This window comes from Pipra filicauda, unplaced genomic scaffold (assembly GCF_003945595.2).
Source record: "Pipra filicauda isolate LSUMZ 115617 unplaced genomic scaffold, ASM394559v2 scaffold18_size4552066_pilon, whole genome shotgun sequence".
In the NCBI taxonomy this organism is placed as follows: domain Eukaryota; kingdom Metazoa; phylum Chordata; class Aves; order Passeriformes; family Pipridae; genus Pipra; species Pipra filicauda.
In genome coordinates, this window is record NW_024104298.1 from 678103 (window position 1) to 701779 (window position 23677).

At 40.3% G+C, this 23677-nt stretch overlaps 1 protein-coding gene across 1 annotated transcript; it reads right to left on the reverse strand.

The window, feature by feature from the left end:
- Positions 1-2411: 2411 nt before the first annotated feature.
- Positions 2412-9777, reverse strand: DYNLT3 (dynein light chain Tctex-type 3). The gene is made up of 5 exons (XM_027742029.2): positions 9675-9777; positions 8635-8676; positions 6682-6805; positions 5677-5754; positions 2412-4618 (listed from the first exon to the last, which is right to left on the reverse strand). Exons 1-5 carry the CDS (start codon positions 9702-9704, stop codon positions 4542-4544), a joined length of 351 nt encoding a protein of 116 aa, XP_027597830.1. The 5' UTR covers positions 9705-9777; the 3' UTR covers positions 2412-4541.
- Between the last annotated feature and the right edge of the window lie 13900 nt (positions 9778-23677).

A 23677-nucleotide genomic window follows, 5' to 3' on the forward strand; every position in this document is an offset into this window, starting at 1 on the left:
AATAAGCAAAAAGAGATGGAATTATAAATGAATAAAATTGTCTATGTATGACTCAAAATTGTTAGGGAAATGGATAAATAACAATGTATGAACATATTTAGAAATATATGTTTGCATGATAAGTTATACAGAAAGATCACACTTCTTTCTGTCAAATAAGGACTTAATTTCATTCATTCCTCTTTCCCCCAACCTCTAGTTTTACCCAGGTGGTCATGAACAAGCGCTGTATAATGGCTGCCTCAAAAATTGCAGTAAACTCTACAAAAACAGATATGATGGAGGGTTTTGCAGATAAGATGTTTCTGATTTGGGAGGTGCTGTTCAGAAATTATTTTAACTATATCTAGTATAGGCCTTTGAAGAGGAGAACCTGCTGACTAGAAAGAAGTTTGAGTGTCTTGCAGCTGATCCGGTTTGTCCATTTGCCACCTTCCTGTGTAGATAAGGGATTTTAATGGCTTTGCTTTGGTCTCTATGCTGTGAAGCTACATAAGCATCGATTACAAATTCTGTCATTAACTTAAAGATTTGGTAAAAATGTCTATTTAAAATGGTAGTGTCACTACAAAACTTGCCCTACCGCCTGTTTTGCTTCAGGCACTTGTGCTCTGTGGCCTCAGTTGCTCCTTTGCATGAAAGTGACTGTAAGTGCCTAACACAAACAGCAATGACCAGCGAGGTGTGTCTGTAACCCTGATTCTCCTTTTCAAGTCATTTTAGGTCAGACAGTGGGATGGGCGTTAAAGAGTGTTTGCAGCTGTCACTTCAGCACAACCCTATTTCTTTTTAGAAAACTTTTATGTGACAAATAAAGCTGCTGTCACATGTTTCCTGTGCTTGAAAACAGATGCTTGATGGAACATGTGAGCTAAAACCTCCAGTTACTCAATAGTGATTTAGATTCTTCAGAGTAGAAAAATCTCCCTCAGTGGTCATGTGGTGTTTGGCTGCAGCCTTCCATTGACCAGGGGGAGGACAGAAACCATTCCATCTACAAGCCAATGTCCACAGACTCCTTACCTGGCATAGAGCCAACAGGTTAGAGTAGCTCACACAAAACATAATGTAGATGTGACTGCACAGCTTTGGAGCCACTTTGCAACTGAGTTTATTGCTGCACTTACAGAGTATCACATCTGAGCTTGGATACTCCCCGAGAGACAAAAACCAGGGCTGGCTTTTTGCTGGGAGTGTCCTGCAGGCACACAGACAGGACTTCCTGGCTCAGGATATTCTGATGGGGGTGTAGTCTGACTCTGTACTTGTGTCACACCATGACTGTGCTAAAAAATTCTTCTCCAAATTAAATGGGAACAAAATGACCTGGTCAGACTGTACAGGAGGCAGAAAGGCACATCCCAATGATCAATTAAGAATTGTTCACTACAGGATCTGCTGTCTGTATTAGAACAAACCCTATCTTTCTCTAAATGGCAGCTACTGTACTGATGCATACAGCCTACCAGTGGTTAATGTTTTCTTTTATGGTGTATTTAAAATATCGGTGTGCTGACATTCATGCCCAGCTCCACTTCAGCTGGCTACAAGCCGGGATTTCAGCGTCTTCTGTGAAGTGTTTTAGATTACATGAATCTAAATTGAACGTACCAGGACCTGTATTTTCTTCATTGATCAAGTTGAGTGCAATGGGAAGAGGGTCATCAGAAAGGTAACGCGTTACTGACGGACACCTGGCAGGCAGTGAAATGGAAAAGTAACAAATCCAGTCTCTTACTTTCACTTTTCTCTGGATTAACAAAATCTGCATGGGAAGAATAACAGGTGTCTTTCTTCGTGAAATCATACATGGGAACATATATCTCCATATATATATGGGCTGCACCTTAATGCAAACTCTTCTGTCCCATTAAAAAAAATTTCCATTGTTAATGATAACTCATTCTCCTGATTGCAACAACTAAGAAAATATTGTATTGATAAAAAACACTAATGAAATGTTGTTGTGGGTTTTAATATTCTACAATTCATAGCTTAATCCGTGAAAACAAACTATTTGAAAAAGCAGCTGATGGTGTTCAGCATTTGTTTGGAGAGTTACATTAAATACAAGTAGCTGTTTGTACCCACAGAGGATGGGGAAAGATGGAAAAGAAGTTCACTAGGATATGACACAGAATGAAAATACTTTTTCCAGTATTTCATAATCATCTTTCCATAGTAACAAAACTTTAACTTGCATCAAGACACGTGGTAAGAGGAAGAGGTCTGAGTAGATGAGGTGTAAGAAATTAGTCTGGGAACAAGCCTTTGACAAGGTTTTGTCTCTAAAACATACACACAGCTTCAATGTATTTTCCAAGTTCTCACTATTGTATACAAGTGAAGGAAAGCAAGAGGAATATTTTTCTCAGTTCCTATATATACTGATCAAGAACACAAGGCAAATATACAACTAAGGCAAAACTTTATTTTTTTGGTATAAATTAAAATGAAGCAGTCCTACAATTAAGCAGTATTTTCTAGGGTTCTTCTGCAGCAGGACCTTCACCAAGCCTCATTAAACTGATAGTCTTACTCAGCGCATCTTGTTTTCAAGTAAAACAAAAATACCAAATGAGATTACAAGTGCTATGTGGAATATTTCTTCTGACCATGGCACCTGAATGCACATTAAATGGGGATAAAAGCCACCGCTATTTTTACACACCCACTTCTTATATTGTATTAACTGTACCAAACCTTTTCCCAGTTGCTGCCCCATGTATTTTCCACTTTGCACAATCCCAAATATCACTGAAACTTCTGCATTTTTGTCAGTTCCACATCTCAGCTCTTGGATGGTGGCACATAGTTCAGAAACTTGTCCCAGCCCAAACAGTGTTTAATAATTCTAGGTTTGAAGGTCAGTAGGACATACACACATTTTCACGCTACACTGTTAGGCCAATGCAGTAATACAGTCCTAATTTTACTTGCAACCAGGTAAAAGCAGAACTTAATTTGTCTGCAAAGCAAGATATTTTGAACAGTACTGTGAATTACATATACACATGTTCCTTCTGTAGTGTCATACTAGTTATATGTACACACAACTTAAGCAATATTTTTTAGCTTGTTCTTTGTACAGGACATTTGTTACATGCCTTAATAGTAAATTATCTGAAAAAAACCCACCAAATCAAACAGAACTGTGTAGTAGTGCTTTACTATTCATTTCTTGAAATCCAAAACAGCCTTACAGTAGCTGTTAGATAGTTACCAGTCTCTTCCAAAGACATACAGTTACAAAGAAAAAATTCTGTTCATGAGCAGCATCTGAGAAAACAACTTAATGCAGCTGCCACTTAGTGGCAGCACTCATTTAGGCATTTTTGGTATCAATACATCTCTTTATCATATGATTTGTGCATTAATGAACAAAAATGTAGGCCCCAATCCTGCAAATACTTCCATGTGTGCAAATGTTTTTCTTCCACGTGGAATATTTCAAGTTAAGACTCATCAGATGAGCAAAGTTAAGAACTTGCATAAATCTTTAAAGGAGGGGAACTCTTAGTGCTCAAAACTTAACAGTATTATTTCATTGGACTAAGATCCAATTCTAGACTTAGGGAACCCAGGGAACACTCTTATAAACAACAGATATGTTACTCTGATAAATGCTTTCAAAGCAAACAAGAGCCTCTAGAAATGTGTGTGCCTTCTCACCAAACAGTTTAATCCTACTTGGAGTGATGTGGGTCCAGTCTTACTGCCCTAGGTCCTGGCTACTGCATGAGGAATCAATAAAGTGCTTGTCACAGATTCCACGATCATGGAATAAAATCAAATTTAAGTACCTTCAGAATCTTTTTGGATTTATAAACGATGAATTAAGGGCTGGTGTCAGATTCCCAGCACGTTTCCCTGAATTGCTAACAAATATTATGCTCTTCATTTGAAGACAAATTAGAGCTCTGCTAGGACTAGGTATATTTCACCCAGTAAAGCCCTCCTCTGCCTCCAGGGGGGAAAGCTTAACTGGGTTTAATGCCAGTGTAAATGTTCATGCTTGACCAAAACATGATGCTCCTGAAATTTCACAAGCACCAGCATTCAAAGTGAAAGTCAGCTTTGTTTAATCAAACATGAAGAACCAGTATTGTTTATAATATATCCACTCTGAATTGTGTTTGTAATTTGTTCCCAAATGCACCATGATCCTGAGAGGTCTTGCTTGCCCTTTGACACTTCCTTGGATTTGTTGTGTTTTGTTCTTCTTGAATAAAGTATCTTTGATATTAGCTTTGACATAAATTGTATTAATCTTTGTGGCATCTTCTCATTAACATACTTCTGAATATTTCAATTACTAAAACTTTCTCTTTAGATACATACATATATATATAAATTAAATTTTTTTGCTAGCTTTCAGATAATTAATCTATGAGAACTGGCTTAGACTGTATGCTCTCTGTAGAGAACTTCTGTATGCTCCTCATACAGAAAAAAAATAATAGTTTGAAACATGTAGCCATATGTTTGGATAATTTTTTTTTTAAAGGCTTCGGTGTTGCTTATCTTTATCTTCCAGTCAGCTACAGGATAATAGCAACAGCAAACACATTGACAATGCAGTTCATTGTTCGGTTTTCCCATCTCACTGTGCAGGTTCCTAGAAAAGATTATTACAAAATGAAAAATGGAATTCTGGTGTCTTTACTACATTCACTTTATCACAGTGTAAATTATGCCAAATTAGCATGAATATTTCAGCTGTGAGTTAAGGTAAATAATATTATGTCATCTTGCCCATAAATAGACTACACTGCTCAAAACATTTTCATTATTCTGTACATTGTTTGCTACCTAACATGAGCCTTGTATGCTTAAGACAGTTTTCAGTAAAACACCATTTCAGTATCTCTCTTTAAAAGTTGAACTTGCAAAAATCCTTAAAAATCCCAAACTGAAATTGGCAAGATAATCAAACAAGAAATCAGAAAAAAGAGACTGGATCAAATACATTCTACTGTATTTACTTTCTGTAATTTTTCCTCTTCTATTGTATCAATACCTTACAAGCCAAGGAAGCATGAAGATTAAACTGTACTTGTTTACTTAACTTCATTTTACAATTTTTTTTAACTTTGGTTAACTTTTTGATGCCCTCTCTGCTTTAGTGTTAAACCCTGGCACCCTCTTCTAAAAAGACCTTTCTGAATCTGTGACAGACAAAAAATTATTTTAATATTGTTTCCCCATGATATTCTGAACCTGGGGAAAAAATGTATTTAGAGCTAATTTTGAAACAATATAATGCATCCAAAGTCTGGTTGACAGTTAGGCAGATGAAATACATGCTGTTAGTCAAACTATTTCTATTTTCCACCAAGCTCTGCTCTCCTGTCACAGCAGCCAGGCAGATATGTTCACTGCAAACGTCTTACTGCCTCTTCAATCAATTTCTGGTTACTGACAAGGATTAAATGCTTTGATTCTTGTTTCAGAATGGAAGGCATTTCTATTCCTGCTTCTCATAATTTACAAAGCAATCGCTCTTAGTGCAGGCACTGACTGGTAACATTTCTGCTGAGATTGTAAACAAGCAGCTAATTCTGAAAGCTGCTGCTTCTACAGCCACTCCTGAAAATGTTCAACACAAGTATTACAGCTGATCAAGAAGCAATGTTTCTTTCACTATAAATTCTCTATTTGGATGGGGAAACTTACCATCAGTTGTAGTATCCCAGAAGCATGAGCTTGCTGTGTGAAGACCAGCTCCACTCCTCTGCATCACCGCACAGGTAACTGCAAGGTGTAGTCATAAAATCAAGGAATTAATTATTAAAGCATAAGAGATGAATCATTCAGCACTCCTGAACTCAAGCCTGTATTACATTTTCAAATGGCTGGCATGTGGCATTTAGCTAACTCAAAACTGATTTTGACAACCCTCTCGCCCCTGGTATTTTCCTCAAGAACTTGTTATTCATTTCATGATTATTTTTACTCACATTAACACAGCAGCTTTAACAAAATGCTTGCTAATAGGATTATGATTTTTATCTTTTAAACTTCTTAGATATGGCTTGTGTCATGTGCACCTTGGTACAGCAGAAGCCACACTTAGGAGAGTTGTTTCCCAAAAATACTTGTTGCCCGCTCTCTGAAACCACACGCTAGTAACATGCAGTGTTTCTGGACTGACCTGCAATGGTCATAAAACCAGAGACAATCTGAATCCAAGACTTTCAAAACAGAACTGAGGGCAAATGCTACACTCCACAAAAGGACCAAACTTCTACTTATTTCAATTTCCCTTCTACATATATATAAAGACAATGGGACATGACAGCATACAGGACTAAAGTCTTCCAAATGTTTGTATTTATAGGAAGCTTAATCCAATTGATATTTTTATTTAAGATAGCAATTATTTCCTGAACTGATACCAAAAACTTGATATCATTGTTTTGGGCTTGCTGAACAATCAGAAAAGACCATGTAACACATAATCAATATTAAGAGTCACCAGCATGTTCAGTCCAGGTAAAACTGCCACAGCTTTACCACAAGGTATTACTAAAAATCTATATAACAGAAGAGTTCAGGTATCTGCTCTGCTTTGCTTACAGTTTAAAACTTTCTATTGAGTATAGCACTGCATCCACATGAACTTGTCAGCAATTCTTTATTGTGACTGAATGTGGTACAAGCACAACTGCTTGTACTTACCTATGTACTTGTATGTTTTTCCCAGTTTCACCAGATGTGTCAGCGACTGTTCCACTATAGCAGCAGTCCACTGGTTGACTTTGTTGTGATTATAATCTGCCTTGCCTAAAACACTTTCTATGCACTAAAACAGAGAAAAAAATAGTTATAGTAAATATATTTCAAAATGTAAAGGTTCAAAATGTTTCACATAGTCTGAAGAATTTTTTCTGTAAATTAGATTACTTTAAATCACTTGAGATCATCAGGTATCAGTTGCTGAATGGGAAGTAAAATGACCCTTCTTGGAAACTTATTTTTAGTACACATTTACTACAATATTATATGAATAAAAAAGAGGCCCTGACTGAACATTTCTTTCAGGAAAGACTTTAGCCACATGCTTTAACTACCAAGTATCTATTTACCAGTGAAGGTACTAACACATCCCACTGTTCCTAATGACTGCCTACTCCAGCTTGGCTTCCAGAAGCTACTGTAATGGAAATGGTACAACTCCAATCAATAGTATCAGTTGGGCTGGCCAACCTTTCAGAGCCTGTGAGCAAAATTTCAAAATCTTCAGAGACAGAGTGACATTACTGAAATGCCCACCCCAGCTCAAAAGATGAGGAAGATATGGGAGATACTCAGAGATTGTATCTTGCAGCACAAGAAGTATCTGAACTGCTTGAAAATTAGCAGCTACAGATTGGCCAACCCTTGCCTAAACTTAAAACGATTGAACAGAAAGCCTTCTCACTAATTGTAACTCTTAAATTGCATTCCCTTCTCCTAAGAAATTCAGAATTACGTGCTGACTGATACTTCTTAAAACTGAGAAACCCAGCTAAGAAACACACATCTCGAAAAGGTAAGTAAAATAAAACTCTGTTCTCCTCTGATTCAGTAAGATGAATCCCATGCACTAACCATCCACCACCAGGCTGTGTAAGAGCCTTATGGCCCAGATTTTGAAAAGCCCAATTAGTTCTGATCACAGTGTATAAAGCTGGCCAAAGGAGTCAATGGAAACAAACATCCACAAAACACAATAGAAGACAGAAGAGGGACAAGACCCCTCAGGGATTTTGGTTCTTCCAGAAATGTAGCCAGTGCTAGAGCTCTGGTTAAGCTTCCAATCAGAGGCAGAAACATTTGGCTTTACTCCCAGCGTCTGGAGTCTGTCTCATACCGTATTTGGCTTTACAAGGCAGGGACAGTTACATAAAGGGTTGAATTGTTGTTTATCTGACATCCAAGAGCTTGATGTTGTGTACTGTGGCAGCTTCAAAGGTACAGTCCTTTCCCTTCCTTACAGGGCAGGTGGAAAAAAACCTGCAGAGCCACTCCAGGAATTCCTTTCTCAAAACATTGCTTCCCTGCAAAACCTGTAAGCCACAGGCTCTTCATTAACCACTCTCTAGTTACTAGGTATGTAACAGACCATCAGAGTGAGTTAACTCAGATTCACTTGTCAGCCTGCTCTTTCTCTGTAAAAAACATTGCTAGAACAACGAGCTCACGTAGTGCAACCTCCCACACAAGCCAAGGCTAAATTCCAAGTCTGATTACACTGTGCAAGGCCTGGTCAAGTTTTAAAAATCTCTAAGAATGGATACTCCACAAGGTCTCCCTGCAACCTCTGTAGTTATCAGCTTCTCTCTAGCTGGATAAAGGGGCAAAAAATGGGTGAATTTCCCTTGTAACTTGTGACTGCCACCCCTCCTCTTTCCACTGCAATGCAAATCTGGCTCTCCTCTCATCTACCCTCTCCTCTTTAGGTAGCTGAAGACAGCAGTTAGATGAAAGTTAAAAAAGCTCCAAATTACACTCTGTCTTTATTTGATAAAAATAATACTTTCGTATAAGGTTGAATTTATGTGGGATGGTCAATGAAAATAAGTGCTTTCACTATACTGCAAGGTAAGATAAGGTAAAGAATTTCTTTGAAATACAGCTGTTTAAACATACCTCCTTAACTATGTTGTGGGCCTCATCAGCATTGAAGATCATCTGCAATAAAAGTTAGTTATTATTATTTCTGACAGAAATGTAAACCAATTATACAGTTTTACTCTAAGGAATACATAACGATTAGGCCTTGTGTCTGGTTATTTCCACTGTGGTCTGTCAGTATAATTCTAAAAATCTTACTTTTTCTCCCAGCTCCATGAATATGTTATTTAGTATTGCTTTGCCAGTGATGTTTGACTGAGGACAAAAAGCTCAGGCCTCGGTAAGCTTGGTTCAACTTACAGTTTCTGCAATGACTGAATCCCACCACTGACTATGCTTGCCATGGGAAATATTCTCCAAGAAAAAAATCAAATGACAAAGCTTTTATTCTGGGTCTTAATCTGTGTTTTTACGGGAGTCACGGACGTAGTAGCATGCAGGTTACATCTTGCTTCCAAAAGGCTTTGTAACCCTAGTATAAAAGAGACTAGTTGGCACAGTCATTAGTTTACCCAAATATCTTTCCCGAGCGCAGGAAAAGCTTGCAAGTTTTAATTCCTCCTATTTCCTACTCTTTCCTAGTCATCGGCACTTGGCTTGGATTCCAAAAGGAACACGGCACGTGCCGTCGTGCCGCCTGCCTCTTCCAAGCCATGAATTTCAATCACTCGGGCAGGGGTAGAAATCTCAAGGGCATTAATGTTTAAGTTAGGTTTTGGGGTGTTTGTTTTTTTTAATGAAAACTGGCGGCCAGAGCCCCGAAGCGGTGCCCCGGGGAGGGATCAGCTCCCCCGCCCGGGCTGGCAGGACCGGCCCGCGGCGCTGACCCGGCCCGGCACTTGTTGGCTTTTCCCCAGGGAAACGGGGGAGGTCGGGGTTTTCCAGGGAAACTGGGGGGCTTCCCAGGGAAAAATGGCCGCGGTCTGACAGAGCCCGGCACCGCGGCCCCTTCCCGGAGGGAACATCCATCCCCGGCACGGGGCAGCACCGCTCGGCCCTGGGCTGGCCCAGGGTCCCGGCACAGCCACCGCGGCCTCGGAGGTGGCAGCCCCTACCTCGTCGTTGTGGGGGTGAAACTCCTCCATGGCCCCGGGCGGGCGGCGGCTGTTCCGGCACCGGCGGCGGCTCCGAGTCCTGCGCGGCTCCGCCTCCGCCGGGCGGGCGGGACGGGACGGGCGGGGCTCCGGCGGCGGCCGGGCCCGCGGGCCGCCCTGAGGGAAAGGGAGCCGGGCTGGTTCCCCCCGGGCCGCCCTGAGGGAAGGGAGCCGGGCTGGTCCCCCCGGGCCGCCCTGAGGGGAAGGGAGCGGGGCTGTATCACCCCGGGCCGCCCTGAGGGGAAGGGAGCCGGGCTGGTCCCCCCGGGCCGCCCTGAGGGGAAGGGAGCGGGGCTGTATCACCCCGGGCCGCCCTGAGGGGAAGGGAGTGGGGCTGTATCACCCCGGGCCGCCCTGAGGGAAAGGACGCCCGGGCTGGATAACCCCCCGGACCGGCGGGTACCTGGAGCCGGCAGTGCCGAGCCGAAAAGGAAAGGAAAAAGGTTCCCAGCACGGGAAGGACACGGACCTGTTGAAGCGAGTCTATCGGAGGCCACCAGGATGATCAGAGGGATGAAGCAGCTCTCCCAGGAGGAAATGCTGAGAGCTCTCCTGGGGTTGTTCAGCCTGGAAAAGAGAAGGCTTTGGAGTGAGCTAATTTGGTCCTTCCAGTACCTGAAGGGAACTTACATGAGAGATGGGGCAGGACTATTTACAGGACCATGTAGTGACAGGACAAGGGTTCAAATTGAAGGAGAGTAAGTTTAGATTAGATATTAGGAAAAAAATCCTTTCCTGTGAGGGCGGTGAGGTGCTGAAACAGGTTGCCCAGAGAAGCTGTGGCTGCCCCATCCCTGGAAGTGTTCAAGGCCAGGCTGGATGGGGCTCTGATCAACCTGGTCTAGTGGAAGGTGTCCCTGCCTGTGGCAGGGGGTTGGAACTTGCTGATATTTAAGGTCCCTTCCAACCCAAACCATTCTATGATTCCATGAGCAAGTGCCCGCTCATTACCAATAATGTTACCACCAAATTTGCAATATTGGAAAACTGTAATTTCATGTTGTTTTAATTCCAGTTTATTACAAAGAATTGATCCTGAGTTTTATTTTACTCAATGCATCATATATATATATATATGTATATCAGTACACCAGATCTTTTCTCTCTCTCTGAAGTTGCCTGGGAAACAGGAAAGGCACCTCATACAACACAATGCAGAATTTTCAAATGGTGGAGTTTTTTGTTCTTGTTGTTTTTTTAAATTACTATAATTCTTTTCATTTGGGGGAAGGTCTGGTGTAGATTTTCCTCCTGTGATTTCTCCTGGGTTTTCTTCTGGTTTCTCCTGTATTTCCCTCCTGTATTTCTAAGCCAGACTGAACATAACAGAGAAAACTAAGGCTGATACCCCGCTTCTAACTTCAGTTTTTGCAGTATGTGTTTGGACAGATACACATTTACCTTACAAAAGGTAAATGCATTCAGTCTTAATTGTACACTCATTGGAAATACTGTGTTTGAAAAACATGAAAGTACAGGGGGAAGCAAAGCTAAGCAATTTTATACTGACCTGCTCTCAGACTAGTTTTCGTGTTTAGTATTTGCAATGGTTATGGTAGGATAAAAGTGAAGATGAAGACTGAATCTCTTTAAAAGCAGATCTTTGCAAGCAAGTGCAGTTGGACGTAGTCATAGGAAAACACATGAAAGAAAATCTCCTTCAGTATTAGGGCCTTGGCATCCTGTAGACAAAGCAAACAGTGCTTAAATAACTTACCCTTGGGTCCTGGGCATTTTTTATTCTCTGTATTTTCACATGTTTTGCATCTTTACATGTGTGTTTTCAGATGCAGTATCCTGTCAAGTGAAAATAGTTCCTAGACTATTTTTCAGTTCTGCTTAGAAATATTCAAAGAAATTCCTTGAAATATTAGCAACAATTATGTCACTGAATTACATGGAAAATAAAGAAGGTTCCTGTATGATCAACGAGTGTGTGTGTTTGTGTAGGTCCAAATGCGAAAAAAATTACCTATTCTTCCTCTCCTGCTACGCTTTGTAGATTAGGAGGACAGCAGGAGGTTTGAGGAAATGCTGAGTCCATCAGGCTCAGCTCAACATCTAGAGAGCCATTAGAAAAATAATAAAATGACTAAAGTATATTAACCCAGGATGTGTTCACAAATAAACTCCCAGCATCACCCATGAGCATCCAACACAGATGTGTCAGGAGTGTATGTTAAATAGTTTGATTTTTTGTTCTTTGCTAAGGCAGCCAGTTTAATGGATGAAGAGGAAATAAAGAGTAGGTGTGTTATTTTGTAGTAATTTTGTCTTTTTTTTGCTTTCCCACATAACCATGTATAATCTAGAAAAAAACTAGCCAATCATTCCTAATAAAGATTTATCAAAGTAGGAGGAATAACTGCAAGGAGATGGGTAGGTTTTTGCCCCAAAAGCAGATTAGTATTTGTCACAATAACTTGAATAATGGAATAAAAATAGTCCTTATAAAAGCTTTTTAATGACAGCATGTTTAAAGAAGTTACAAGTACGCTTAATGACAGGATCAAAATTTCAAGTATTGAATAGGTTGGAGAAAACAACAAGAAATTTCATAAAAAATACAAAGTATTATCTGTAAAACCAGAACATCAAATGCACAAATACAAAATGGGGCCTAATTGTCTAGGCAGTAGTGCTGCAGAGAAAAATATGTAATTATAATAAATTGGAACCTGAGTAGGGTGTTATAAATAACTAAATCATTTGAAGGATACAGTGAAGGACACAGAAGGCAGTTATGTTGTTCTGCTTGGTGTTGATCAGGCATTGAATGTAACAGAGACAGAAGAATAATTCTTCCTGAAGGCAGCAAGACCAAAAGGAAGCTTAGAAAATGTGATTTGCGGAGGAACTGGATTTATGTTACAACCCTTGCCCAGACTTTCTTGTAGATGTCTCTGACTGCATAGTGATTTACTGGAAAAGGTGATTAATGACCCAAGGCATGATGAAAGGTAGGAGATAAAATAATGCTTTTATTTGAACTCAGTGAAATTTATATTAAATATTAGGGGGAAAAAATCCAAGTATAAGAATAATAAAGCACTGAAGCAGACCTTTGGAATCACCTTCGCTGGATGAATAACACATTAAATAACATCTGCCAGGCATCTAGCTAGCCTTTAGTGAGGAGGAGGAAGTATTAAATAATCTTTTGAGATAGTTTTAGACATAGATTTTTTCAATTCAATGGAAGTACAACTACTTTCACAACTATTGAGTGGTTATTCTCCTTTCCTTCCTAGCAGATTCACTTTTTATCTAATCTCAATAACCAAAATCACCATTATTTTTCCCTTTTTTCCTCTGAGAATGACTAATGCTATTACAGATTTCACAAAAGCAATGCTAAATTGTAACAAGGAGCAAGTACACTTCTTTTCAGCGGGAGTTACCTGATAACATTGCTTAATTCGTTTTTACTCTATTGCAAATTGTAACCTGGGAAATGCAAAGGGGTTGGCAGTATAATTAGCTGTGAGAACTGTAATAGGAAATGGGAAAAGTGCTGAAAAAGGTGGCTCAGAAATACAACCCTAAATGTGAAAGAGCTGTAGGCTTTCATCTTTCAAATGCAGAACACGAGCTCTTAACAAGAAAGAGAACAAACAGTGCAGTTCAAATCACTTGTTGATTAAGAAGCAAATATTTGAGAAGGATTTGGCGTACTGGGGAGGTGGCAGCCTGTGCAGGCTGTGTAGATCCTACGCTGCCTGAGCACAGCCAGCAAAAAATGTGAATGCAGCTAAAATAGTCTGCCTCCTGTCTTGATTTTTTCCTTTAAATTGTTGTAAACATTTTAAACCTTCACATCTACTTTAAGCTGTGGAATCAGTAGAATTCTGGTATTAATTTTTTCTAGCTTGGTTCCTAAGCTACGTGGGGCTGGATGCTGGAGGAAGGATCAGCATGTGCTGCTCCTGTTCTCGCTCTCTTCCTACACACTCACTGCTCGGTACCACAGAGGTCAGAAGGGTGGATCAGATGGACCCTTTGGCTAATCAGTATGGCAGCTTTTGTGCTGGCCAGACCAGGGATGCTCGACCCCAGCAGAAATTTTAATTAGTTGTGTTTCTGATTCTTCTTTTTTTCTTTCTTTCTGAGAGCTGTTTTAGTGTCAACTGCAGTGACTTGCTAGAACTTCTTGGAAGAGCTGAATGGCCACTCAACAGTTGTTTAAAAAAATCCTTGGTTCTAACACAGCAAATCAGAAACATTACACTACAAAACATGACTACTCGAACAGAAACCCCTGAGCTGGAAGGGGAGCAGAGCTCTGCCTCCTTAACTTCCTAGGCTTTGGAACTCACTTTAACATGAAGCTGACAGAACATGAAGCTGGCAGAATAATGTGGACTGGCCTTGTTGCCTTGTGCCCAGGCAACTGTGTAAGCATATTGAGATGTACAATATGTAGCAAACACTTGGGATAAAAGCCGATCAATATTTTAAATTTCTCCTTCATGGGAAATGCCGGCATTTCAAATCTTACAGTTTTTGGCAAAAATTCAAATGAAATTCCATTCATGGGAACTGGTCACCTGCTCACTGAGGGCAATATATTTATTGTGGCTTTCATGAGAGGACAAAAGAAGCCATGATGAAAAACACTTGCACTGGTCCAGTGCTGGAGACCCAACTGCCACCAACAAGCATAAATGGCAATAAAGAAGCAAAAATGTTTGATGAAGGTAGGACAAGACAGTAACAAAATGTAGAATGAGATTTTCTAAAGAACTGAATGTTGCTGTGCATGGCAGTAATTAATCAGTGCAATGAACTGCTTCAGGAGAAGCTGTTACCTGCCCTTAAGGATGCTTTCAGAATGTTCATGTTCATAAAAACTTCTAGCTTCTCCAAAATTAAGGCTGAGGAGAAAAAAAAAGAAAAAGAGTAGGGGGAGAGGATATAAAGAAGAGCTCTCTGTGATCAAACTCTTCAATATTTTCCTTGGCACCAAACAGAAGAAAAGTTAGTGACATAACTAATTAATCTTTCCAGTTTTTAAATATAAATGTTGGCCTCAAATAAAGAGATAAGGGCTTTTAGGCTCATTAAAGATATCAGTGATGGTCCTTGAAACAGTTTTCTCTGCTTATCTTAGGAAATAGGCAAACTCTTACCTAGAGAGAGAACAACACTTATGGCTTATCACAGGGCTCTGCCTTCCCATTTTGTTTCCTTCTGTGCTGGCATAGAGTTCCAAATAATGGCACAAACCTTCTGTACTGAGTTTGACATGGTAATGTACTTGCAGTGGCTGCAGGCCTGAGGGGTGACCTTTGTGGGAAGACATCAGGAGCTGCCTCCATGCCAGGCACAGCTGGTTCCAGCTTGCTTGAAAATGAGTCTGCCACTGCCCAAGGCTGGGCCACGCTGGTGTCTCTGTGAGAACGTGTTTAAGAAAAGGCGAAAAACACTGTACAACACCAGTGAGAGGGAGGAGTGAGAGAAAAGTGCAAGAGCAACAGCCCTGCAGACATGAAAGTCCGTGAAGAAGGAGGGGGAGGAGGTGCTGGAACTCCTGAAGCAGAGATTCCCCTGCAGTCCACGGAGAAGACCATGGTGACACAGTTTGTTCTCCTTTAACCTATGCAGGACCATGCCAGAGCAGATATCCACCTGCAGCCCATGGAGGACCCGATGCCAGAGCATGTGGATGCACCCTGAAGGAAGGTGCAGCCCATGGAGAGTTCAAAGAGAAGCAGACCCCTGGCAAGAGCTGTGGCCCATGGAGAGGAGTCTACACTGGAGCAGTCTGCTCTCAAAGGACTGCACCCTCTGGAAAAGGACCCATGCCAGAGCAGTTCTTGAAGAACTGCAGCCTGTGAGAAGGACCCATGTTGGAGAAGTTGGTGAAAGACTGTATCCCATGGGAGGGACCCCCTGCTGGAGCTGGGGAACAGAGAGAGAAGGAAGGAGCAGCAGGGAGGAGCTGATATGAACTGACTGTAGCCCCTGTTCCTCATCTGCCTACAATGCTCAGTGGAGAGAAGGTAGAAGAGTCACAAGCAAAGCAGTGAAGCTTTGCTTGGGAAGAAGAGAGGATTGGAGGGAAAGTCATTTTAGCTTTGTCCTTGTTTCTCATCATCTTACTCTATTTTTAAGTGACAGTACGTTAATTTTCCCTAAGCCGAGTCTGTTTTGCCCATGACAGTAGTTGGTGAGTGCCTTTATCTTGACTCATGAGCTTTTCCATCCTATTTTCTCCCCCCGCCTTGAGGAGAGGGAGTGCTGGAGCAGCCGGGTGATGGTCTGGCAGCCGGCCAGGCTTAGCCCGGCACACACACCTACTGCCAACCAACAGATTACAGCTCCCCCTGTACATCACATCTGAGAGCAGCACGTTTCTCCGAGCCGCTGGCTGTGCTCTGTGAGTGTTACAGAATAACTGCCAGCATCGTTTTATTCAGTAATACTCGGCAATTAGAGGCACAAATGGGCAAGAAGGATGATAGGTATTCTTTGAAGGTCTTTGAATATCAGCTTTCTTAAAGCACAAGAGGAAGATGTTTATCATTTGCTCCACTTCAGTTATTTTTCTCATTATTTTGCTGAATTCAGAACAGGAACAGCAGGAACAGCTCAGGAGCAGAATGCTGAAGAATAGACCTAGCACATACGATATGACTAGGCATTCTCTATCCTATGGCTTGTTTTTCTTCTGAAAGTGATACCTTTGTTCCAGTAAGATAAAGAAATGAGAATAGATCTAACCAGTCAAAAGCAAGGGACACTGTATTTAGAATGTATTACTGGCTTTTTACATCTATGATAAAGCATTATTATGTGTTAACATCTTTTAGACCAATTATAGCCCTAACTTGGGATTTGTGTACCTGAGTGGAAAAGACCTTATTTCCCAAGTAGACCAAACAAACATTATAGAATATATTTTACTTTTCCAAAGCCATTAGCAAAACAATGTACAAGGCAATTTAGTGGGAATTGCTAGGGATCAAAATTTAAAAATAAATACCTTAAAGCAAACAAATTCCACGAGTTTATACATTTTTTTTTAACCAGAAATTGGCTGATTTCTATTTAAAGTGGATCCAGATCTCTTTATTTAAAATGTATTGAATGTATTAAAAATGTATGGAAACTTCCTCCTGCAAATCAAAATACAGCACAGATGGCTCAGGAACAATGTGTGATCTCTATATTGAATTCTCAGTTACTGTTTGGTTTACTTAGGTACATGGATAAACTCTGAAGTCAGAGAACCAGAAATACATTGTCTTATTGTGGCTATTCATATGGCTATGAAAGCTCAGCAATTTGAATGATTTCTGAGAAAACTGTTTTATTTGTCAAGATTTCTGAAAACAGTCATGTGTGGTAAACAACCTTCAGTGACCTTATTGTGCAAACATCAAAGTGTACCAAGACTGCCTGTTCACATGTTCATAACTCTTCATTTGCTTCTGTTAAATGACATTAAATAATATGTTGAAATGTACAGAACACAGTGTTTTAAATGTTAATCAAGCAGTCACCATAACACTGTTGTAAGACTGTAAATTATGAGAGCTTGTGTCCAAATACTCCTACAATATGCGTGTTTGAAGATGACAGATTTTATGATGTATAAACATTTAAGTGAAAATAAGAACTGTTTTAAAAAATATTTGTTTCAAAACATCTAGCCTTTGAATTTTTTTGTTGTGTACTGTGCATAAAACCATCTTAGTCTTTTATAATTTAGAAATGCTGCAGTATCATACTGTTATCCCTTTCTGGAATGCAAGACCTTAAATGCATGAAATTTAAATAAAACATGTGGTTCTTTGCCATGACCAGAGCACTTATCTTTTAATCTATTACTTGCTTTACTGAGGTGAAAATAACCATTGTAGGACTGCAAGGTATTCCTAACATTGTTCGTAATACAGCTGATATAATATGCCATACCATTAGATGTTGAATTAAACACTGGCAAGAACGTTCCATGGAGGCACTTCCATTTCAGTGATCTTGTTTTTTTCTTGTGGTTCAGAAAAAACACAAACACACGTTATTTTTAAGATGGGGCAAACATCAGAAGACAGCTGAGCTGAAGGCTCAGTGCCAACAGATGAAGGGGTCCAACCCCTCTCCCCTCAATTTCCTACTTCGGCAGCACAGCCCTGCCTTCCCTGGCAGAGGCTCCAGTTCTCCGCTGACTCCTGATCACGAGGATGTCTCACTAAATCATCAGCAACAAAAACTGAGTAACTTTCTGCTAGTTTTCTGCACTGGCTTGCTAAGAGACCACATAGACAGCTGAGCCAGGAAGAACATCATTGAAGAATGCAGCAAAAGGTACTGAATAGAGGGTTTCACCTTTCAGTGGCTGCAAACTATTAGACAAATGCAGCCTTTTAGCCAAACATGAGCTCATTTCCCTCAGGTATAAAAATAATTTCTTTAAATGATCTTTTTTCATAGTAATTTTTTTTTATCTATAGCTGTGCTGTGAACTGCTGTTAGGCAGCAAGAAATCTTAATGACTCTTGCCAGTCAGTCTTGCTTTAAGGCAATGAGCACTTATTCCAGCTAAAAGGGAAGAGACATCCCTTTTTGTCATTCTGTCTGAAACAATAAAAACCTTTGTCTAAATTATTGTTCAACAGACCACAGAAAAGCATGAAAAGAAATAATTTTTTGGCTAATGGGCTTGTCTGAACTAGAAATACTGGGACTAGCAGTTGTCTTAGTGAGCTAAGAGAGGGACAGGTAGCAGAGATGTGATTGTTCCTGTCGGGAGGAATGGGTTAAAAAGTGGAAGACTGATGAGAAAGACTGTAAATCTCGAAAGTGACCTGGCAGCTGGGAATAACTCTTGATAAGCCCATGTGAACAGCAGGCCAGTGATCCTCTAGCATGGACAGATTTTAATAGTACCTGAGTTTCCTCTTGTGTACCTCTACCAGGGTGTTGCTTCGGGGATCCTGTGGTTAGCGAGACAGTGGAAATTAATTTACTCTCTACATTCTAACTGTGAGTTTGTGGACATCACAGCTGCCTGCCTGTGTCAACTCACAGAGTGCCCTAAGAACTCTAAAGAGCAGAGCTTACTTTGGAAAACATGATTTCTACAAAGACAAAAGTGTATGTCTGCATAGAAAAGTTCCTATAGAAAGATAGTTCTTTCTGTAGTGTTGTACTGTGTTTGCATGGCAAGGTTTTGGTAGCAGGGGGTGGGGGCAGGGATTACAGGGGTGGCTTCTGTGAGAAGCTGCCAGGAGCTTTCCCCATGTCTGACAGAGCCAGTGCCAGCTGGCTCCAGGACAGACCTGCAGCTGGCCAAGACTGAGTCTGTCAGGGGTGGTGGTAGTGCCTCTGGAATAACAGATTTGAGAAGAGGAAAGAAGTTATTGTGCAGAAGCAAATTGCAGCCAGAGAAGAGAGAATATGTGAGAAGAGCAGACTTGCAGACATCGAGGTTGGTGGAACAGGAGGGGCAGAAGATGCTCCAGGTACCAGAGCTGAGATTCCCCTGCCTGTGGTGTGGACCATGGTGAGGCAGCTGTGCCCCTGCAGCCCATGGAGGTCCATGAAGGAGCAGAGATCCACCTGCAGCCTGTGGAGGACCCCATGGCAGAGCAGGTGAATACCAAAAGAAGGCTTTGACCCCATGGAAAGCCCACACTGGAGTAGGTTTCCTGGCAGAATTCATGACCCCATGGGAGACCCATGCTACAGCAGTTCATGAAGAACCATAGCCTGTGGGAAGGACTCACATTGGAGAAGTTCATGGAGGACTGTCTTCTGTGGGAGGGGCCCCACACTTGAGCAGAGGAAGAGTGTGAGGAGTCCTCCCTGCAAGGAGGAAGAAGTGGCAGAGACAACGTGCAATGAACAGACCAAAGCCCCCATTCCGTGCCTCTGGTGCCTCTGGTGAAGGGAGAAGATACAGAAATTTGGAGCGAAGCTAAGTTCGGGAAGAAAGGATTGATGGGAGGAAGACATTTTAAAGATTTGGTTTTATTTCTCATTATTGTACTCTGAGCTGATTGCTAATAAATTAAACTAATTTCCCTCAGTAAAGTCTGTTTGTCCTGTGATAGTAACTGCTGAATGATCTCCCCCTGTCCTTATCTTGACCCATGAGCCTTTCATTATATTTTCTCTCCCCTGTCCAGCTGAGGAGAGCAGTGACAGAGAGACTTTGGTGGATACCTGGTGTCCAGCTGGGGTCAAGCCACAACAAATGTTCAAGGCAACACGATGGGCTGTGTTTATAAGTCACTTAAACCATGTTGAAGAAGCACTTCCTTCAAGATCATAGAATTGTAGATTGATTTGGGTTGGAAGGGGACCTTCTAGACCATCATCCCCATGGGCAGGGACACCTTCAGCTAGATCAGGTTGTTCAGAGCCCCATCTAAGTCAACAGTTTTTCTCTTAGCAAAAATCACCTCATAAGGCTACAGCTGCGAGCAAGAGCAAAACATAGTGCAAATGAAAGAAACAGAAGTTAGTGACTTTTTTGAAATAAATGGAAGTATTTTTTTACTGTGAAGATATAACTTTGCCACCTTAGTTATTTTTCCAAACCCTGTGTCAAATGCAGAATACAGCTTCTCACTTCCGAGGCAGTTTTGCCAAGGACAAGTTGAACCAATTTGCTTGAGCTAAAGTGTCCTTTCAGTTTCTGACCAGAATGGGAAACACTGGTGTATAAAGCCTGCTTTAAATATTCAGTGTTGGTGTTAACAAGGTCTTTGCATGGAGCAGAATAGCTGTATAGACCAATCTGAGTTTCAACAAGTTGGTATGTTTTGATAATCCAGTGCATGATGAACCCTATAGTTTTATAGGTTTATTTTCTGGTTGGCATATATTGAAGTGAAACAGAATATTGCAAAGACTGGTGAAATATCTTGACCTTAGAGCAGCTCAGTGGCAGCGAACAGAGAAGGAGTTTTGCCTGAAACCCTAGAAATTTTTGCAAGCCACATATTATTGACAGGCTCTAAGGGTCTATGTACACATTTTCAGCCAAAGTGACTGAAGTCACTTGCAGAGTTTTAGGGAGGTTTTTTAGAAGAAATGGCACAACTCTTCACAGGTCCAGCAAAAATGTTGAGGTTAAATGTAAGAAAAAAATAATGAAAGAGCTAGGAGAAGACTGTTGCTGTTTATTCTCAGTTGTGTGGAATTTTAAGAGTGTTTGAGTTTTTTCCTCTATATCTTCTTAAAAGTCTTAAATCTTATCAATTAACAATTAGTTAGAAGATAACTAACATTTAGGTGATTTAAACTATACTCTTGATGAACCTTACAAATTTTGTGCATAGGAAATCAACTGGTTTCATTAAACATTTCTGAATTTTGTAGAGGTCATTAAAATCATTTGCAATAAAACATTTGTGAAAAAATACAATTATTTTACAGATTAATTTGCTAGTTGATAGAATTGTACCTAGCTATTTTGAAGTAAAATTGTAATTCTAAAAAGTACCTTGGTACATTCAGGATGAAGTTATATGTGTGAGTTGCAGTTTATGCTTTGCAGGTGCATCATAAACGTTCAGGTTATTTCAATGGTTCCTCCAGTGCTACTTTGAGAAATATTTTTCAGTGTGGAACACCAGGCACCTGGATGTTAACTGAACACTTCTTTATGCAGCATTTCATTCTGCATCTCTGACTCATTTTGTATAGTTCTTGCTTGTGCAAAGAATGGCATAGCTGACACCAAAACAATTGTCTAAATAAATAGCACACACAGTAATGGGGTCTGTAAGAGCATTCCCTTAGCTTACCTGAGTTCATTCTATGCAGTAATTTAAATATTGACTTAACATAACACAGTGAGGCACCAATTAGTGCATTGTCTTATATTTTTTTTTCTTTTAAATGTACTTAAGAAAAGCAGTAGAAAATAAACAGATTCCTCATTTTTAGGATGTGAGAAAGAGGAGAACAAATGTCTTGCTGCATTTGATATATCTCTGAGTCCGCTTTCAACTTCTCCTTTAAAAAGAACAGGAAATGCTATAATTACTCTGAAAAGCTTTTTGTAAATACCTGCTTTTCTAAATCTTTTCAGTGGCTGAAACAGAAATGACCTTGTCTTAGAACAGCTAATGACATCGGTTCCCCGTTTTTCATTTCTGAGCCTGTGACGTGTAATTTTTCTGTTCATGTAGTAACTAACATCAAGAAAAGCCTTTTTAAAGAAATGCCCTGTTGTACAAGAGAAGGCTGCATTCTTCTTGTAGAACATTTTCTGCGTCCTGGTTTTGACAATGCTCATTTACTATGGAGAGGAAGAGAAGGCCGAGATGACAGTGAATAACTGGAATGAAGCTTGAAAAATATCACTCTTTTCTCAGAGATAAACTTCTCGGCTTTGTAATAAGAAAACCTCTTCATGTCACATAAGTAAAAACAAACCCCATATGTCACATACTCATCCAGCAGGAATTGTGAAGGAACAGTCTCAAATGGAATTAAATGTATCCTTAAATAAAATTAAAGCAGCGGGCATAATAACATTGATTAAATAAATCCAGCTTCTTTCAAGAAGGAACTCTGGGTGAACTGGTGAATGGCTTAAAGAAATGTGGTGCTATTGCCTTGGCAGCAGTTACTGCATTTCTTCTTGAAATGTTGATTTCCCCTTTTATTCATCAGTGCATCAAAGCAGGCATTTTTTCAAAAGATAAATTTGAGGGGTTTTCCCCTGTTGGCTGGAAGTGGAGAGAAGCACATTAGTAGCACAATCCACATTAAAATTTTAACAGGGAGCCTTTTTACAGAAATGCCAAAAAGTTCTTAATTTAAAATGCAGAACATACAAGATCTCAAACCACTGAAAAAAATACACAGAAATAGGACACCCGTATTGAAGTAGCTTCTATAACTTTTTGACCCAAAGAAGGTAATACTGAACTCTCTGGTTTTTTTATGAATACCTCCACGAAGTGATAGCTCAAAACCTTGAGCACTAAGAGCTGGCAAAAGGCTTCTCTCTCTCCATGATGGCTGCAATTACACTTTTGGAAAATAGCCCAGGGAGTGTTCAACTGGACAATGAGAACTTGCATATCTCAACTTCCTGAAAAAAAGCTTATTTTTTTTTTTAATTTTGTTCTCAAACTCTGCTCCTAGCACCTGTGCTTTTCAGGAGAGAAATGTAAATACTTATCCCACAGCAGCTCTCACTGTTAACAGCTATGGGTGTTTATTAAAAATCTCTCTTCTGTTTCATGCCACATGATTTCTTATCCAAAACCTTTTAGTTTAGAAAATTGTATTGATGGCCTGGTTTTCTGGTGTTTACTGGTAGATTAGATTAAGGTGAGGAGAAATAAAAGCCTGCAGAGTACTCTAATGCTACCTGAAATGAAAGCAAACTAGGTTTTGTTCATTAATGTTATTGACATAAACTCTGTGATTTGCACAAGTTCTTCGTGTTTGGAAGAAGTTGTGGCTGTGGGAACCAGGATATCAATAAATGTTTGTTCCCTGGTTTCTGATGAATGGAGTTAGCAGTTCTGCATTCAGAAAAGAAAACTGATTGCATAGCTGATGTTCTAGAGGACAAGAGGGTTGTCATAGCACTCTGGAAAAGGGCCACAAGTACTGGAATTAATTCCCAATAAAGCCGCAGTCTGGGACCGTATTTAGCTAATTCTTTGCAGTGGTGCAAGAGTTACTGATGTAGATTGAAGTCAACAAAGAAATAACAGCAAGAACACTTTACCTTTGTTCTAAATAGGCCACAGATTTCTGTAATCCTGATTTACAAAGCCCTTGATTCATGTGGTCTGTTATGGATCACAAAGGGTGCTTAATAAGTACGGGCTTGTATGGGCTGTGCTACCAAAATAATATAGGGCCTTCAATCTCTAAGAGCAGCTGCTTTCTGTCCTGATAGAAACAGAAAAGGTCTGTGATGTTTCTCAGAAATTCTCCTTGTACTTGGGCATCTGGCTGGTAATGCTGTACCTGAGCTCTTGAGC

What these genes read in the sequence shown, in the direction of transcription:
- DYNLT3 (XM_027742029.2), bottom strand. Translation starts at nt 9,704, where the DNA reads ATGGAGGAGTTTCACCCCCACAACGACGAG. An exon ending in TTCACCCCCACAACGACGAG is followed by an intron (nt 8,677 to 9,674) that starts GTAGGGGCTGCC and finishes CTTTTATTGCAG; the next exon opens with ATGATCTTCAATGCTGATGA. An exon ending in AAAAACATACAAGTACATAG is followed by an intron (nt 5,755 to 6,681) that starts GTAAGTACAAGC and finishes TACACCTTGCAG; the next exon opens with TTACCTGTGCGGTGATGCAG.